Here is a 19,161-nt window from a genome sequence, read left to right on the forward strand (position 1 = left end):
ACTTGTTGTAGTCCCTACCAGCCGTTTTTGTAGGCATTAAACTGACAGAATTTTAAAAGATATCTCCGTTTGCATTGAACTTTCAGCTTCGTAACTTTGCAGATGTTGTTTATGCTCAAACAGCAACATTACACACTAACTAACGTTAAAGTGAAATCGCAATCAACCACCCCTTTAAACCCAATTGAAAATCTGTGGAATGACTTGAAGTCCACAAACACTCACCATCAAATTGAACTCAACTTGAGCAGTTCTGCAAAGAAGAGTGGGCAAATATTGCAAAGTCTAGATGTGCAAAGTTAGCAGAGACAAATCCCAACAGACTAAAGGCTGTAATTAAAGCAAAAGGTGGTTCAACAAAATACTGACACAATGGGTGATCCTTTTTCCAACTCAGTGATTCTGCTTTTTATTTTTATTTTTATTTTTTCTGACATATTGGTGTTATATCTTTCACTTGGTTATAAGTTGCACTGAGTAAATACAGCTGGATAAAACAAAAACTGTCTGTCTTCAATTCAGGCTGCAAAGCAACAAAATGTGATTATTTTAAAAGGGTGGTGATTCTTTTCTATACCAACTGAATACCACGGTACTGAATGACTTCCATATTCATAAACATGGTATTTACCTCGTCTCCCAAGGTAGTTCAGAGAATTACATGTCAGAAAAAAAGCATTACCATGGCACTTTGTCCAAAAAATAAAATTTACAGTTAAGAAGATTTAATGCCACATTAGTGCAACAACGTGTACCATTATGTGTGGCTTCAGCATCCGGAGTAACCTAGAAACCTGGACGTCATCATCCAGAGGTAACGTGGTGACATTCTGCAGTGCACTCAGCGTTTGGGAGTGCAACAGAGGGGTTAAGAGTGCTTGCTGAAAACAATGGCGCGGCCGCTCTATTAACAGATGTAAAGCACTTAAGCGCGATGGTGCGTACACACTCAGCCAGATGGCGCCCTCTGTTAGAGGATGTATCGCTACCATGATGCATGGTGATGTTTTCCCCTATTTTGTTTCTTTTTTTATAAGAGTAATGTTCAGCAGGTGCAAGCTCTTGAGCTACAAAGAGCTTCAAGTCGATGGCATGACAGTCTAATTGTCAGCGGCGGGATTAAATGGCTTGAAACTGTGCAGCCAGGCTGGTTGCGTTATTCGTCTCTGCCCTGAAGTTCGTACCCTGACACGGGCTTGATAGGTTTTGCAAAGCCCCCGTCCTGCTTTTTTCCTGTTTAAATGGAGATGTGTCACAGACAGATGAGAGGCTGCTCTTTGGTTAAGCATATGTCGGATGTTTCTGTTGTGTTTAAAGCCCCGGACGAAGTTAATGAGGTGTCAGGTGCAGTATTTGCGAGCCATCCGAGAGGCGCGGAACATGATGGGGACGGTTGAGTTCACCTTGTGTGCTGTCAGGGTCATAAAACCCATTGACTTTGTTCTCGGTCTCACGGGACCGCAAAATAGAGATTGTGCTCGTACGAAAACCTGAAAGCGTTTCAAACGGAGCAGCTGCACAGGTTGTGTCGCATGCCGGTGCCCTCAGAGATGCTGTTTTTCTGTTTTAGGAAGTCACTGGTTGTAAAAATCATGGTGTTTATGCATATTATGTTTTGTAAAGCACTTGAAATGCATGTTTAGAGGGCTAGGGCTGCATTGACGTCTGTTTAAGATATTAAAATGCTGTTAAAAGTTTCATTAGACTACACTGAAGATCATTTGGAGTCATTTATCTGTCATTTACTGTTATAATAACTTTAAAAATGGTTGAACACTAAGACCTGCTGTTGCATTTCTGCAGCATTCAGACGAAATAGTCTCATATTCACACTGATTTACATTTCTTTTGGTGTGTTGCCATTTTTCTGTCTCCAAACTTAGATGCGAAACAGTCCCCAATGGTGTCAGTAGGCAGAGATTGTGTTTTGTGGCATGCTGGGAGATTGAATTTGTAAATTATTTCATGCCAGACGTGTTGCTATGGCACATTTTAGAGTGTGTTCTGCTGTAAAAGGTAGTTTTAACCCATATTTAGTGAAAAATAAATATTTAATAGCTTTAAACTTATGTACAATGCTGCTACAGTTGGTCTCTGTGATTAAAGTAATAGTTTGCCCAACGCTGACATTTCTGTCATATTTTACCATGTTATTCTGAACCTTTAATGTATATAAATATATATTAAACAACAACAACAACAACAAAATCTGTAGAACACAAAATCAGACGTTAAGCAGAATGTCCTGCTCTTTTACATACAATGGAAGTGAATGAGGACTGAAGCTCCACAAATGACCATAGAAGCTCCATGATTTTGTGTTTGATGGAAGAAAGTCAGTCATACAGGTTTGAAAAGACCTGAGGGTGAGTGAAAAATTACTGAATTAGCGTTAAGAGTGAATTGTGATCAAGTGTGTAGTTGTCAGGTGTCACAATATAGTAGAACCAAATTTCGTTAAACTGCCATAAAAGTATGCATAGCTGTGCATTTGTGGACTAGCATAAATAATCTCATTGCTTTACATTATTCCATAGCAAACCTCTTTATGAATTCAAGTGTAAATAAATATAAGCCAGGCTCTGTATTAAAATATGGATGTAATGGGAGTTAGTCATTGTGATTGGTTTGGCTGCAGTGCCAACCGATACAGTTCCAGCGCTCCTTGTTGATTTCAGTATATAATTTGCATAATAAATCCTTTTGGTGCATATGGTAAGCTGTTCCTCATTGTACTCACCATCGGGTGCAAATCAGCATGATGCACCGAGGGCAGATTGCAGTAATGTAAATCCAATTACACTACCCTCTTGAAATAACAGTATTTGCAAAATACTCGACATCTCGTGGTGCTCAACATACTAACAGGGTTGACAGATAAAAGATTTGTTTAGTAACAGATGGATTCATTCTGGACTTTTGGAATTGGATGCCAAAATAGACTCCGTCTGAAACAAATTGCTGTGATATGGACCACACAGAACCACAAAGGGAAGGATGATACAGTGCATACTTGGATCTACACTAATAACCATCTGTTGATTCTTTTGATCTGTGAATTGCATGTCATACGCCGGTACGGGACCACTGCAAACTGTTTACACTCATAGTAAACTGATAGACATATAACTTGATTTTCACAACACAGTTTTTAAGATTATGAAGATTAGCTCTTAAACCTAGTCATTTTTTTACTGACAGTTCACTGACAATTAGGCAATATCGCGTTCATAATCGCAGATGAATCGCATTCAATTATGAATGCGATATCGCCTAGCTTGTCAGTGAACTACGGCTCTGTGTATTAAATGCCGCTCCATCTGAAAGCAGGTGATGGAGATTTACTACTAATCACGGGACCGGCTTTACTGACGAGATGCGCATGACAATCGCATGCAATTAATTGCACAGCCCTACTAAAATCTAATTCAAATTGTCATTGTTAGCAACATGCTAATGAAATCTATGTTATACAGTTATACAGAAAGCAAAATGCAGGGTCGTGAAATGAAAAATGTCTAGTTCTTTTTACTTGAGAGTCGTGTTTTTAGAACGCCATCTCATGCGCAAAACTCAAATGCAGTGGTCCCGTGACATGTCCATGGGCAGTCGTGGCCTAATGGTTAGAGAGTCAAACTTGTAACCCAAAGGACATGGGTTCGAGTCCCGGTACCAGCAGGGATTGTAGGTGGGGGGAGTGAATGACCAGCGCTCACTTCCACCCTCAATACCACGACTGAGGTGGGACCCTTGAGCAAGGCACTGAACCCCCAACTGCTCCCAGGGCGCTGCTGCAATATGGCTGGGCAAAATGCAGAGCACAAATTCTGAATATGGGACACCATACTTTGCTACACTTTACTTTACTTCACTTTAATGCATGTTTATTGTAGAGAACGATGGAAGAGCAGTGTGGTGGAATGCAAAAACGTGTTCTGTATGAACTATCCACTTTTTCCTAGCTATACTGTGTACCCTGAGTCAGATCATTTGTCTTGTCTTACTAGATTTTTTTTGTTATGCCTACTGAAGCCTTATTCCTCAACCAGAACAAGATCTGAGTTTCCGTGACTAGCTCAGTCTGTTTCCTAATCTTCCTGCTGGCTGGATCCTCCCGTCAGCGTTCAGCCTTTCGAAACTGTCACATCACAATGATAGATTCTCAACATTATAACAGCACACAGGTGCCACTTGGCCCCGCACGTGTGGTCGGTTCGGCTGAGGCTGCCTGTCGGACATCCCCGAACGCACCCGGTCTCCTGGGATCCGGGAAGAATGGGGCAGAGTCGTCAACTAATTCATCAATGTGCCGTGTGGGAAGCAAACAATCGCGAAAATGCTTAGGAACAGGAAATAGCACAAACGAGAGTAAAGAGCTCTCCTCGGCCCACTGGAATTCCCCCAGGTTACAGCAGTGTGGGAGACTTGAGTACAGTTTTGGGAACCTTTACGTTCAATACGAGCCTGGTTCGCACTCCGTCATGCTGTAAGTGAAGCTGGCTGGGCAGACAACACTGCAGCCTGTTTGAATCCATCGGCTCAGTCATGATTCTATAAAGACTTTTCTATATAGTCTTTTGCCACATTGTAATTGAGGCATGCTGGGGGTTTCCATGACGACCATCCTCTATGTCCAGCATTGTTTGCGGGTACAGATTGAAAAGGTATCCTATGGGAACTGTTTTCTAGTTTGTACCGATGCACAGCCGCAGCTCAGAAACGCTCTAGGCTTGGGATCAAACACCGACTTCTGCTAAAAAGGGCCTATTAAACGATTCACTTGCAGATGTTCACAAAACATTTTTCTAGTTGAAACCACATTTTTGTAACCACTTTTTAGTCACTAACAAAGGATTTGGAATGACTGACAGATCAGCAGTTCATATGCATTTATCTATATATAAACATCTATCTATCTATCTATCTATCTATCTCAGTTGTTAATGAGTTATTATAATTTTATTAATAAAACTTTATAAATATGATATAAATAGTTATGTATCTTAACTATAATATATAAATAATGAAACTATATTAATGAATATGTAATAATGTATTAATAAATAATTAAACTAAACTTATTAAATAATATAGTACATCAATTATATTAACAATATAGTAAGATTCAAGGTTCATAGAAATTAAACTAAAAATAATGATTAAATAATAATGAAACAATATATATATATATATATGTGTGTGTGTGTGTGTTAGAAGTCAATTTAATATAGTGGTATAATAGCATTAGCATCAAAGCTAACTAGCTAAAAGAGAAGGATGTTGATTACCAGATAGATAGATAGATAGATAGATAGATAGATAGATAGATAGACAGACAGACAGACAGACAGATAGATAGATAGATAGATATGTTTTATGTATGTATGTATGTATGTATTTTATTTCAATGCTATCAATGTGGTATGAGTTTTTGATGATTTTTTGTGGTAATCGACATCATTCTCTTTTAGCTAATTTCCAACAGCGTTCTCTTTAAATGAAAACATGTACATTTTCAATGCTTTAATATGAAATTGCAGACTTTTTGCACACTTTGTTTGTAAACTGTACCAATGTACTGTGCTGTCTGTGTTTGTTTTCCTGACTCAGCAGGCCTCAGCTCACCGCCTGCCAACATCACCACATCAGCCGTCCCCAGCATTGTCACTCCTATCGTCAACGGCTTTACCAGCATCCCTCACCAGCCCAACGGACACCCTGCGGTCGGAAACAATATATATATATATGTGTGTGTGTGTGTGTTAGAAGTCAATTTAATATAGTGGTATAATAGCATTAGCATCAAAGCTAACTAGCTAAAAGAGAAGGATGTTGATTACCAGATAGATAGATAGATAGATAGATAGATAGATAGACAGACAGACAGACAGACAGATAGATAGATAGATAGATATGTTTTATGTATGTATGTATGTATGTATTTTATTTCAATGCTATCAATGTGGTATGAGTTTTTGATGATTTTTTGTGGTAATCGACATCATTCTCTTTTAGCTAATTTCCAACAGCGTTCTCTTTAAATGAAAACATGTACATTTTCAATGCTTTAATATGAAATTGCAGACTTTTTGCACACTTTGTTTGTAAACTGTACCAATGTACTGTGCTGTCTGTGTTTGTTTTCCTGACTCAGCAGGCCTCAGCTCACCGCCTGCCAACATCACCACATCAGCCGTCCCCAGCATTGTCACTCCTATCGTCAACGGCTTTACCAGCATCCCTCACCAGCCCAACGGACACCCTGCGGTCGAGGCCATGTACACCAACGGACTGCCCTCTTATTCCACCCAAAGCCCCACGGCTGCAGACACCCCACAACAGGCCTTCACCGGGGTGCAGCAATATACAGGTTCACTACCTCAATCTGCCTCCTAAAATATATATATATATATTCTATTTTTGTGCTGCTTACTTAAAAATGGATGGTTGTTTTTGACCAACCATGTGTCAGTTTGTCTTTTTTTCTTTTGAGTAGCCTTGTTCAATGCTTTATCACATAAATCCAGGCTGTGTTATCACACAAATTTCTCTTTGCACGTACAGCCATCTACCCAGCGACCACACTGACCCCTATTGGCCAAAGCTTGCCACAGCCACCGCAAGTCATTCAACAGCAGCAGCAGAGAGAAGGTGAGGGTGAGAGATTTTTCATTTGTTTTGGCATAAGGATCAATACTACATGCATGATGATGAGTGAATAGTTCATTATGCTGAAATAATTGCAGAAAGCATCTTCCATTAAAGGAATAGTTCAGCCAAAAATGAAAATTTGCTGATATATGCACCCTCAGGCCATCCAAGATGTGGATTAGTTTGTTTCGTCATCAGAACAGATTTGGAGAAATGTAGCATTACATCACTTGCTCACCAATGGATCCTCTGCAGTGAATGGGTGCCGTCAGAATGAGAGTCCAAACAGCTGATAAAACATCACAATAATCCACAAGTAATCCACACGACTCCAGTCCATCAGTTAACGTATCATAAATTGAAAAGTGTAAGAAGTGTAAGAAATAAATCCATCAAGGCATTATAACATAAATCTTGCATCCGGTTCAAATAAGAGTCCTCTATCCATAATATTGCTTTCTCCAGTGAAAATGTCATCTTGTCTGAATCATGAGAGAAATATCCACAGACCAAGCACTGTTTACAAGCAAAAACAATTCGGAACAGTTCTAAACAATTGGATTTTGACGCGAGAGGACAACAAGGGATGGACATTTCCACTGGAGGAATCGTTATTATGGATTATGGACTCGTATTTTGACCAGAAGTGATGGTTTAAAGTTAAAATTTCTTGATGGATTTTTTTTTCTTACAAATACACCTCTTTTCATTTCACAAGTCGTTAATTGATGGACTGGAGTCGTGTGGATTATTGTGATGTTTTTATCAGCTGTTCGGGCTCTCATTCTGACGGCACCCATTCACTGCAGAGGATCCATTGGTGAGCAAATCTCCAAATCTGTTTATTAAACAAACGCATCTACATCTTGGACTGCCTGAGGATGAGTAATTTTTCATTTTTGGGTGAACTATCCCTGTCACTCTTATTAATTGATAAAATATTTGCTATAAATAAACAAGTATTTAGTATTTAAAACAAAAAAATTGGCCATTTTTTAAGCACGTGTTAGCATTATGATAAAAAGTACATGTAACAACATTACATTCTGAAACAAAGGGGCACAAAGGCCTGAAATTAAAAATATTATTTAAATATAATTATATTATATTATATATATATATAAAGTTGTCTCTGTGAGACTCCACATTGAGTAACAACGTATTTGTGTTGCAGGACCAGAGGGCTGCAACCTCTTCATCTACCATCTACCGCAGGAATTTGGCGACAACGAACTCATGCAGATGTTCCTCCCATTTGGTACAGTCATCTCCTCCAAGGTCTTCATGGACAGAGCCACTAACCAGAGCAAATGTTTCGGTGAGACAAATCAACACGTTTCAGTAATAGATGCCAATGATCTCAAAACGGCTAAATATCAGCCGATTAATCTGCCTAGCCTAATTCCAGCATCAATGTTAAACTTAAATATCAGTAAAAAGTCACAAAAATGAACAAAAAACAGTAAAAATATTTGATTACAACATGCTAAATGTGAATAACTGTAGAACAAGTATTGCGTAAGTGAATTACAGTCCATCCCAAAACAACCTACAATCAGTCCCTGTCCGTTTCACAATGTAAACTCCATTCTGTATTCTGTATTCTGTGTCAAGCCACAAACCGGAGCGCTGCCTTTTAAAAACCCGAGCCAGAAAAAAAGTCCTAAGTGAAGCAAAAAGGCCCATTATGGATCAACATCTGTTCTCGCTCCAGAGGGAGACATTTCCCAAGCCTCAATTAATAGCAGCTCCCGTCTCCTGGGGGAGGTTAATAAGATATAAATTTGTGAAGTAGGACCTATTTGCGGTATTGACTTATACACTATGCATTTACTGCATAATGTCAGGTCTGGGTAACAGGCGCTCGGTAGAGTAATTAATCTGCGGTGGGGGCCGAGGCCCGAGATGGACCGGTGGGACTTGGCTGAGAGCACTGACATACATAGATTCCCTATTAAGAGGACAACAAGGGATGGACATTTCCACTGGAGGAATCGTTATTATGGATTATGGACTCGTATTTTGACCAGAAGTGATGGTTTAAAGTTAAAATTTCTTGATGGATTTTTTTTTCTTACAAATACACCTCTTTTCATTTCACAAGTCGTTAATTGATGGACTGGAGTCGTGTGGATTATTGTGATGTTTTTATCAGCTGTTCGGGCTCTCATTCTGACGGCACCCATTCACTGCAGAGGATTCATTGGTGAGCAAATCTCCAAATCTGTTTATTAAACAAACGCATCTACATCTTGGACTGCCTGAGGATGAGTAATTTTTCATTTTTGGGTGAACTATCCCTGTCACTCTTATTAATTGATAAAATATTTGCTATAAATAAACAAGTATTTAGTATTTAAAACAAAAAAATTGGCCATTTTTTAAGCACGTGTTAGCATTATGATAAAAAGTACATGTAACAACATTACATTCTGAAACAAAGGGGCACAAAGGCCTGAAATTAAAAATATTATTTAAATATAATTATATTATATTATATATATATATAAAGTTGTCTCTGTGAGACTCCACATTGAGTAACAACGTATTTGTGTTGCAGGACCAGAGGGCTGCAACCTCTTCATCTACCATCTACCGCAGGAATTTGGCGACAACGAGCTCATGCAGATGTTCCTTCCGTTTGGCACAGTCATCTCCTCCAAGGTCTTCATGGACAGAGCCACCAACCAGAGCAAATGTTTTGGTGAGACAAAATCAGCATGCATATTCATTTCTACGTTTTGGTAATAGTACTAGATGACAATGATCTCAAAATAGCTAAATATCAGCCGATTAATCTGCCTAGCCTAATTCCAGCATCAATGTTAAACTTAAATATCAGTAAAAAGTCACAAAAATGAACAAAAAACAGTAAAAATATTTGATTACAACATGCTAAATGTGAATAACTGTAGAACAAGTATTGCGTAAGTGAATTACAGTCCATCCCAAAACAACCTACAATCAGTCCCTGTCCGTTTCACAATGTAAACTCCATTCTGTATTCTGTATTCTGTGTCAAGCCACAAACCGGAGCGCTGCCTTTTAAAAACCCGAGCCAGAAAAAAAGTCCTAAGTGAAGCAAAAAGGCCCATTATGGATCAACATCTGTTCTCGCTCCAGAGGGAGACATTTCCCAAGCCTCAATTAATAGCAGCTCCCGTCTCCTGGGGGAGGTTAATAAGATATAAATTTGTGAAGTAGGACCTATTTGCGGTATTGACTTATACACTATGCATTTACTGCATAATGTCAGGTCTGGGTAACAGGCGCTCGGTAGAGTAATTAACCTGCGGTGGGGGCCGCGGCCCGAGATGGACCGATGGGACTTGGCTGAGAGCACTGACATACATAGATTCCCTATTAAGCAGCTTTGTGGCTTTATCCCCCACGTCACCTCCATGCGGACCCTCTCGTCTTGTAGATACAAGCCTTGAAATGGGGGCAGTTCCAGGCACGGTTAGGCGCCTAGGCCACTCTGCTCCCAGGTGGTTGATGGCCGATGAAAGCGCCCGCTGTTTTTCACGGTTCACTGCCGGTTCCTGATGACACTCGCAATGCCACCGAAAGTGCATCCTCAATTCATTTTGGCCTTTTGGTCACTGGCTTTTAAAAGCCTATGGGTTTGAATGGGAAGCTGGGGTCGTCACGGACGAATGTGGTTTGCATGCTGCGGGTGGCCCCGTTTCGGAGTCCTGTGGGGTGATTTGTCCCTGTTCTATACCACCAGAGGCTTATATATGCTCAAAAGTAGCCCACACAGATGCATATATGGTGATTTTTCAGAGATCGAAGTGGAAATAGGTTCATAAAAGAGCCATTTTTGACTTGTTGGAAACTTGAACGGTGGTTTAATATGATGCCATGTAATCAATTTTAGTACCCGAACGACTTGGTTCACGTCTGTTCTCGTGATCTCTTGCAGGCTTCGTGAGCTTCGACAACCCAGCAAGTGCACAGGCTGCTATCCAGGCCATGAACGGCTTTCAGATCGGCATGAAGAGGTTGAAAGTGCCATTTAGTATGTATTATAGTACTTCAATATATAAAATACAATTATAATAATTGTTTTATATTAATTTATAGTATATAATTTTATTGTAAATATCTTATATTAGATATTATTTGTAGTTTAATCTTCTTTTACAGGATTTGAAGAGTGAAATCTCAAAAGGAATTTAACTTTTTCTTTCAAAACAACCAAGAACAACATGAATGGATTTTTTTGAAGACATATCAGCATTTATTTTTTGAAGATGTTCGGTACAGAGGAGAGGTTGCAGGTGAACCGGCACCCGTGGACAAACCACACTCGGCACAGTGCACGAAAGACAAGTGGAAGATCTCTCTAAAGACAGAGAACTCAACCCACTTTTGGACAACAGACACGATTTTTAACAGGAAGACACAAGACAATTAACCTGTAAATCTAAATGATTTTACAAACTTGAGACTTGTTTCTTTCATTTATTAAATATTCAATATATTTAGTATTCATAGAAATACATTTACATGTATTATTATTGTTATTATTAAATATATTTAATAGAAATTAAATATTCAATATATTTAATATTCATAAAAATGCATTTAAGTGCACTATTTGTCATTCTTACTGTTATTTTTATTAATAATAACAATATATATATATATATATATATTGTTATATTCGCTGAGCTTCGCACCGTCAGTCAAGCAACAAACAAAAAGAAAAAAAACGAAAAAAAATCGAGTGAGAACAACTTCAATTTCTATATACATATTATACACACATATGCTATTTAAAGGAAGAGGCGCTTGTGGATTTTATTACACTGGACAAATGAGGGTTAAACTTAAAGACCAAGGAAAAATGCAGTGGAAAAAAAAGAAGCTCTTCTTGTCCCGCTAGTGGACTTTCTTTCTCTTTTCCTCTTACCTTTTCTTCTGTCACCGTCTTTCAGCAAACGCAGGACATTCTGTGGTCACAGAGGTTTCCATGCCCTCAGTGAAACTGACAAATCTTTCACCCCAAAGGGACCAAAGGACCAAACATTTTTATTCCTCAACAGAAATATATGGTATTAATAACAATACTAATACTACAAACTACTACTAACAACATAAGTTTAAAGAAAAAAAAAAGCATAAATATTCGCTTCAGGTCGGAAGAGGAAAGGGATTTTGATTTCTTTTCCTTTTACATTTATAGCTACTGGGTTTCAGAATATTTAAACAAAATACAAAAAAAACGAAGAAAAAAGTATTTTAAAAGCTATACTATTTTAGTGGAGTAGAATATGTGGATTGGAGATTGTTAGGAGCATGTTCAGCCATTTTCATCCATGAAGAAAAAAAACAAGGGGGGAAGCTGTCCATCATCCATCATCTTTTTTTTTTTGCTCAGATGTCAAAAATAGGCCCACATTCCAGAGAACAAATGCTGAGTATAACTATATATGCATGTGCGAAGTGTTGCTGGTTTAGTGAAACCTTTGGCAGTTATTCAGTACACACAAACAAACATATTTATCCGATGAAAGCTTTACTTATCAAGCAGAATAAGTACCTGTGGCTTCAACGCAAACTATCCGCAATATAACAGCTATACCAATTCACAGGTAAATAATACAAAAAATACAGTTAACGCTTGACAGGGATGGGATTTATTTATTTATTTGTGCACTGCTTTAGTGATTTTTCAACTGAAGCGGTTCTAGTTTGTTTCATCAGGTCTACGATCGTGCTTCGTGAAGTAACACTTAACTTTACTATTACAAGAACCAGTAGACCTTTCATACCATCCATTTTATGCATCTTTCAAGAACATACTCATCAAACAGTTGTGCCAAATGCTGAATATCAACTGATAAAGCACATTGGTAAGTACACCAAGCAGTTACAAAGATACCAAGCCTTAAACCCTTACACAGCCCAAAAAATGAGGTTCGTAACGGACCTTCCGAAGGGACAAACTTGTTATTGCTTACAACTTCTGAAGCACATCAGAATTTTACAGGGACCCTCTTGCAGCATCAAAAAAAAAATCTAATTTAGCCTCGGAAACCTGCACAATCAATTCCACATTAACGTTAATTTTGCTAATAAATGAGTTTAAGATATAGAAAACGCCGGGGGACGACTCGTTGGATCTGCAAATAACCCATATTTCTAAAAATACGCTTCTCGGGCTGGTATGGATTAGCTTGACGCTAACTGTCTGCAAAGGTCTAATGAGCAGCCTGTAAAGAGCTCACGAACAGCTTGCAGATAGCAGCCATGGGGGTTACAGTTGGAGCAAACTGATCCATCAATAAAAAAAAGCCACAGAGTCTGACATTATGGTGTACGTAACCGCAGCTGTTGCTTTGCTCTCAGACAAGTCGCAAATATACACAACTCTAAAGCGCTTGACGAGAATCTTAAAGACCCCATGAAATCAAAATTGGTGGCTAGTTTGTGTGTTAGCTCTGAGGCTAATGCTAGCTGACAAAACCAACACAAAAATGTGAAATTTACAGTCTTCTGGTAAAACTGTCCTAAATATTAATGACTACAAATTTTTGTCCAATCAAAAGCTCTAGAATGAAGTCAGAGTTGGTGGACGTTTGTTAGCTTTGATGCCAGTTCTAGTGTACTCTAGTGTTAAGAGCATTTGATTTGTAGTTTTTCATTTTTCGTTACTTGCAAAAACGGACCAAAAATACTTATCATGCGCTACCAATTTTTGTCCAATCAGATGCTCTGGAGTTAGAAAGTCCCTTTTACTAATACTACTGTACCTGCAAGTAACTACACGGCAAAATGCTTGGTCTTTTTTTACTTGTCTTCCAGTTAAAAATATCTAAAAAATATATAGATTAAGTTTTCATAAATTTTATCTTTATTTGTATGTATCTATATGTGTATTATGTCTCGTCAAAGATTTATTTTTAGATATTTTAAATGGAAAACTAGACACAATACTTTCTAAGAGTAGGCTGTATTGTAAAAATAAAGGCTATTGGTTATTTAAAATAAGTTGCCACGCACCAACTTCCTGTTTCAAAAGGAAATGCATCAACACTAAACTCGTCAAATGATTTCGCAGGGTCTTTAACTGTTAAATGGACAGTATTCTTGAAACAAGTTGCTTTCCTCTGCATTTAAAGTTTTTGTTTGCCTTTTTTGTACATTTTTACGTTCGATCTACATTTCCGTTACGCTACTTTTGCCAACTCGCCAATTCCGCACTGCCTTCATAGATATGCCAAAAACTACACATAATATAGAAGTACAGGAAGTTCAGGTCCTCCAGAATTCACAAATAAACATAAATAGATGCAGAAACAGAGCTCTAGAATCTAGGTAGGACAGAAAAGCACATGTTTTGACCTCATTTGATTTCCACTGTGGATTTTGGACCTGTTTGTCTTACCTAAAAATATATCTGTATGTTAAATGTTTAATCTGGCAGACGTCAGAAATAAGTTTTGCCGGAAAACATTAACGTCGCCCGTATATCACAGTTGTTTTTTTAGCCTCAGGGCGCGCCGAAATGGATCACATTCGATTCACAGGTTATAATGGCCTTTTTCTGCTGAACTCTCTCCATTTCATCGTCTCTCTCCTGTCCTGTGGTGGCATATCAGAACGTGGTGATATACAGACACGCAGCCCTCGGGCATCGGCGCTCTAATAACCTCATGTTGCAGGGACCTTCCTCACAGAATCTCTCCATGCCAGATGTGAATTATTAAAATCAAATTAAATTTGGCCTGTATGTAAAAGCAAGTGTAATACAAATTAAAAATGGCAACTAGTGCCTGAAGTTTAATAAGTTTGAAGGATGATATCATTACAGCTTGAAAGAAAAAAAAAATGATTGGAAAGGCATATAAAATTAAGCTTGATGTGTTGAAAGGTGAACCGACGGCGTTAATACAAATTGCGTTTGCACCAGAAATGGGGGGAGGGTTCGTTCCTCAGATCTTCATGCCGAACTTTGATCTGTGAGCATGCTCAAGGGGGGAAAGGGTGGGAAAGCTTTGGGGGGTTAAAGTGTTATAAAGGTACTACTCATATTAACAATATGATTCTTTAACTATGGTTTGTATGCTAAGGAAAGTAGCTTATTATAGATATGAAATCTGTATATTAGGGAACAGCAGCACATTTCTCAGATTCTATGGGGAAAGTAGTCAGTGGGCGGGTGGGTTTCGGGGTGGGGCGGGTTTTTTTGCTTTATAAAGATCATGTTAAAGTTCTGGTTTTCTCAGCACAAAGCGTAAGGAAATATATATCAAGAGTATTGATTTTGCTGTGTGAAATGTGCAGTGGGAGAGCCAGGCACTCCCTGCGCTGTTCTTAAAGCCTGGATGAGACAATGCTGTTTACAGTTGTTTTTGGTTTTCTTGTTAATTTTCGTTGTTTTCTTTTTGATATTTTCTGAGAAAAGAGGACAAGAGGTGCACCATCTATCTCTGCGATGCGATTGGTGTGGCATGAACAACTGAAATGGACAAGCATCCTGTTGACATTTCTCAAATATTTGCTGCTTACATTGTTTTACGGTTATGCCTACTCATCTATTGATTTGCCGATTAATTTATGAACATGTTTATTTATTTATTTATTTATTTATTTATTTATTCCTGACAAAAATCTGTTTATGAATCGCCTATTTATTGGTTATGTTTAGAGAAATGTATGCATCGAAAAGAAACGCTTAATGGGCTTCTCTCTTTCTCTCTCTTTTTTTCAATTTTACAAATAAAATTTTAAATTTAAATATGAAGTCTGTTTGCCTGTGGTTCTTATCTAACTGTATTGAGCATAAAACATGTGGTGCTGTGAAAAGGTAAGTACAAAGTCTTCTTTTGTTTTTAAATGATACTGAAACTTTATTTTTTTATTTTTTGGTAATAGATCTTAATCAGGTTAGACGCCATACTGAATTTAACCTGGATGGAAACGAGGCTGTGAGGGATCGACTTTACAATGAAACACACTGTATAACGGTCCTAAATTACTTAATTTTCACAACTTACAAAACTTTTTCATGGAGTTTTTGTCTACTTCGTGATAATCTGAATGGTCCTCTTTCTCTCATATGTAGTGTTGGATTTATCTAATCAATCGGCTCGTCCTAAATGGTTCTCATATGTAGACGTGGGAAGTCCTCGTTCTCAATGGTTCACTCTCATGTAGTGCTGGTAAGATTAATTTTAGTGAAATTTTAGCGAATCGGTTCACCCTCTCTCTTACATATGTATAGCGTTGCAAAGTGCATTGGTTCATCCAGAATGGTTCTTCCTATTCATAAATACAGTGTTGGAAAGTGAATCTTCTTGTAGTGAATTGATTCAATCAGATGTATTTTATAAATTAACAGATTTAAAAAAAGGATTCCCCAATTTGAGTCCATCCATGGAATTTTTTGGCTTTTTAACCACCTTATTTTGCAACATGGAAATAATCTTAAATGTGCGAGACAAATCGAAAATCAAACTGCAGTAAATAGTAAAACTATTTGCACCACCAACCAGTGTTTATGATTATGATAATGAATTAAAATAATATGATAACAAATACCAGTTCACAATATCCAGCCTGTCTGGACTGTTTTTGTCCTGTACAGGTAAAATATGACACCAAGCTTCGCACATTCAATTTAGGTGGATTGCATAATATTTAGGTAATCACTTAAATCAATTAAATGGTTACAGCTTACATTTTACAAAACATGATAAAATGTCAAGAACTAAATAGTGAAGCCATAGACATAAAATAGTGGATATACACGTTGTCTGGCAGCTCTAATATGGGAAGAGAATAAATGAGAATGTGGTTGAAACATTACAGTAATGAACTGAGAGAGAGAGAGAAAAGAAAGGGGAGAGCCTAAAAAAGTGGAGGCAGTGGCTCATGAAATAAATTGGCCCAATTACAATAAAGTGTGGCTCTTGGTCAGTGTGCGGGCCGAGCAGTTCATCTTTATTACAATCTGTTAATGAAAATCAATCCTGCTCCTGATAGACTCTTATCTCCACGGCCTCTGAGCGCCTCACACGCAGGAAGATAATAAATTAGGGTAATATTGCCTTTGATGAGGGAGTGAATTGCAAATTATCATAACTTTCCAAGATTTATGATACAGCTGCCTAATTTTCAGGCTCGGTTTTTCCAGACTTGGAGGTGTAGAGGGGCCATTTGTTAAAAAGTTCTGTATCGCAAGACTTATTAACAAATACACAATGCGGAACCTACATGCAGCACATTGCGTATGAAAGATGCAGGTTTGTAGATCTGAGAGTGAACAAATGACCTGTGCGAATGTTAGATTTTGTCTACAGAGTAAAATAGTAAAGAACTTCCTATAAGGCAATAAAAAATAGAAATAAATCAATATGGAACTGCATTTGCAGCCAATTTTACTTGAGTAATGAGATGTTTCCAGATGAAGCTGCAATTCCAACGAGAAAAACTACAAATGAAGATGGGAATTAACATAAAGTGATGTCAGTCGACAAAGAAAGATGTTTCAAGGGAGTGAAATTTGAAGAAAGACAAAGTAAAACATTTTTGAAATCATGAATTGTGCAAAATAACAAAAGGAACGTGTTTTAATCAAGTTAATATGGTCAGTTTTATTCTGCGTTGACTTGAAAGTTACTGTAAACGATTTAAATGGTTTCCCGAACAAGACATACATGAAGCCCCGCCCCAAACCCAACGAATACGAATTTTCGAACACAAGCAGGTCGGTCAAATTTTTATTTGCTGTTTGCAAAGTATTTTAAAGGGGACATAATACACACAGATTCACCCAATCTCGTGTTAATCTTGAGTACCTATAGAGTAGTACTGCATCCTTCATATCTCCAAAAAGTCTTTAGTTTGATCATATTTATAAAATAAAAAGATACAGCTTTACGATTCTCTCAGGAAACAGCCGAGCTCCTGGAGGCGTGCCGTGGGCGGAGCTAAAGATTGACCAGCACTTGACTTGGCGACTGCCAACAAAACACAGACATTTGATCCAGTGGCGGCTCGTGGGTTTTAAAATAGAGGAGGCACACTAATTGTATTGGTCTGGGATCCCTGCCGATTATTATTATTATATTATTTGCTTAACCACTTTAAAATGGCTTTTTGGTTGCTTTTAGTCAGAAAACGTAAAGAAAACGACATACATACAGCAAGATAATATAATTTAACTTACCTGGCCTATCACTTGAAGCAAACATCCATCCAGTGTTCGAACTATACCGTGGACTTTGGGGGAGCCCACTTGTTTTTTTTTTATTAAAGTGGCGCTTTCATGTTATGGTATTACAACTGTGAAATTACAAACAAAAAATACACATTCTGAGACATGAACTGAAATTAATTGTGAATTTTATTAACATTAAATCGTCCTCCTCCCATTTTCACCTCAAAATTATGGGGAAGCTGTGCCTTCCCTGCCTCCCCTGACCAGCCGCCACTGATTTGATGCAGTTTCACTTACCGTCTGCCGTTCTGGATCATGACCGGGATCTTTTATAGCTGGGACCGCTCCATCCTTCAGTATCAAACATGTGCTAATCCAGGGTCAAACTGGGCCTTGTTTATAAAACGTTCCTCAACAAACACGCTTGTGAAACTGCGGTGCTGCTCCGGAAAAACAAACTGCATCTACTGTTTACATAACGTTGGGTTCTTTAGGAAGCTGAACAAAGTTATCTTTCCCTTACAACCAAAAACAAACTTTGGAAACATTCTTCCCGAGCGAGTCCAGTGCAGCGCTGCTGAATGAAGCGCGCTCGTTGATGGCCGCGCTCTTGCTCTCGCTCTGGTCGATGTGTGCGCTTGCGCGCTTTTCCGGGAGAAATGCCCATATAAGGAGTTCCACCCTCGTTTACGTCATGAAGAGCCACGATCGAAAAAAAACTCTCCGAAACTTGTACGAACCCGGAAGTAAGATTTTTAGCACCGAAATACTCCGTCATACGTCCAAATTGTTTTTTGAAAATGTGTCCATGCTTAGCATGAGAATCCAACTCTTTAACAGTGTAAACAACTCTGAATGCACGAAACAGCATTGTACCCCCATCTCAGACACCACCTTCAGCAATATCCATCATTAAGTAGTGGCATTTTATGCAAAGTATGCCAAAAAAAAAAACATAACAGCTTTAATGTATCCAGTAAAACTGTAAATGCTTGCGGTTATGGTTTCTAATTGATTAATTAATTAAAAAGGCATTTGTTTAAAGAGAGCCATCCATCTATCAATTTATCAATCAACATGCAGACATGTCCCATGCTGTCTATTTATCTTGCCAAATATCCTATTAATGTCAAATTAAGTTTTCCAGTGTGAATATTAATCACTCTAGAGGCTTATTTGAATTCATTACCCCAATAATTGTCCTTGTTTATTAGATCAAAGTGAACAAGGAACAAAGTGGATTGTCCTTTTTTACACATTTGTTTATATACTTCATTATATACGTATCTAGAACAGAGTAGGTCAAGAGCAGTCATTATAATAACACTAATTAAATG

The 19,161-nt window shown here is 38.1% G+C and overlaps 2 protein-coding genes across 2 annotated transcripts in view; both read left to right on the top strand.

The window, feature by feature from the left end:
- LOC107719642 (CUGBP Elav-like family member 5) overlaps positions 1-8,291 on the top strand; it is a 229,164-nt gene extending 220,873 nt beyond the window's left edge. The window contains exons 9-13 of the mRNA XM_016527127.1: positions 5,611-5,702; positions 6,247-6,370; positions 6,565-6,657; positions 7,826-7,969; positions 8,266-8,291. Of these exons, the coding sequence (XP_016382613.1) occupies positions 5,611-5,702; positions 6,247-6,370; positions 6,565-6,657; positions 7,826-7,969; positions 8,266-8,291 (479 nt within the window). The remainder of the gene's footprint in view (positions 1-5,610; positions 5,703-6,246; positions 6,371-6,564; positions 6,658-7,825; positions 7,970-8,265) is intronic.
- Positions 8,292-9,201: 910 nt separating this feature from the next.
- LOC107719643 (CUGBP Elav-like family member 5) lies at positions 9,202-10,814 on the top strand (the record flags this gene model as incomplete). The annotated part of the gene is made up of 3 exons (XM_016527128.1): positions 9,202-9,355; positions 10,577-10,672; positions 10,801-10,814. Coding segments are annotated over 3 exons (264 nt in total), but the record flags the coding sequence as incomplete, so codon positions are not given.
- Positions 10,815-19,161: the final 8,347 nt, after the last annotated feature.

Source organism: Sinocyclocheilus rhinocerous, unplaced genomic scaffold (assembly GCF_001515625.1).
Source record: "Sinocyclocheilus rhinocerous isolate Xijiao unplaced genomic scaffold, SAMN03320098_v1.1 scaffold1294, whole genome shotgun sequence".
Lineage (NCBI taxonomy): Eukaryota > Metazoa > Chordata > Actinopteri > Cypriniformes > Cyprinidae > Sinocyclocheilus > Sinocyclocheilus rhinocerous.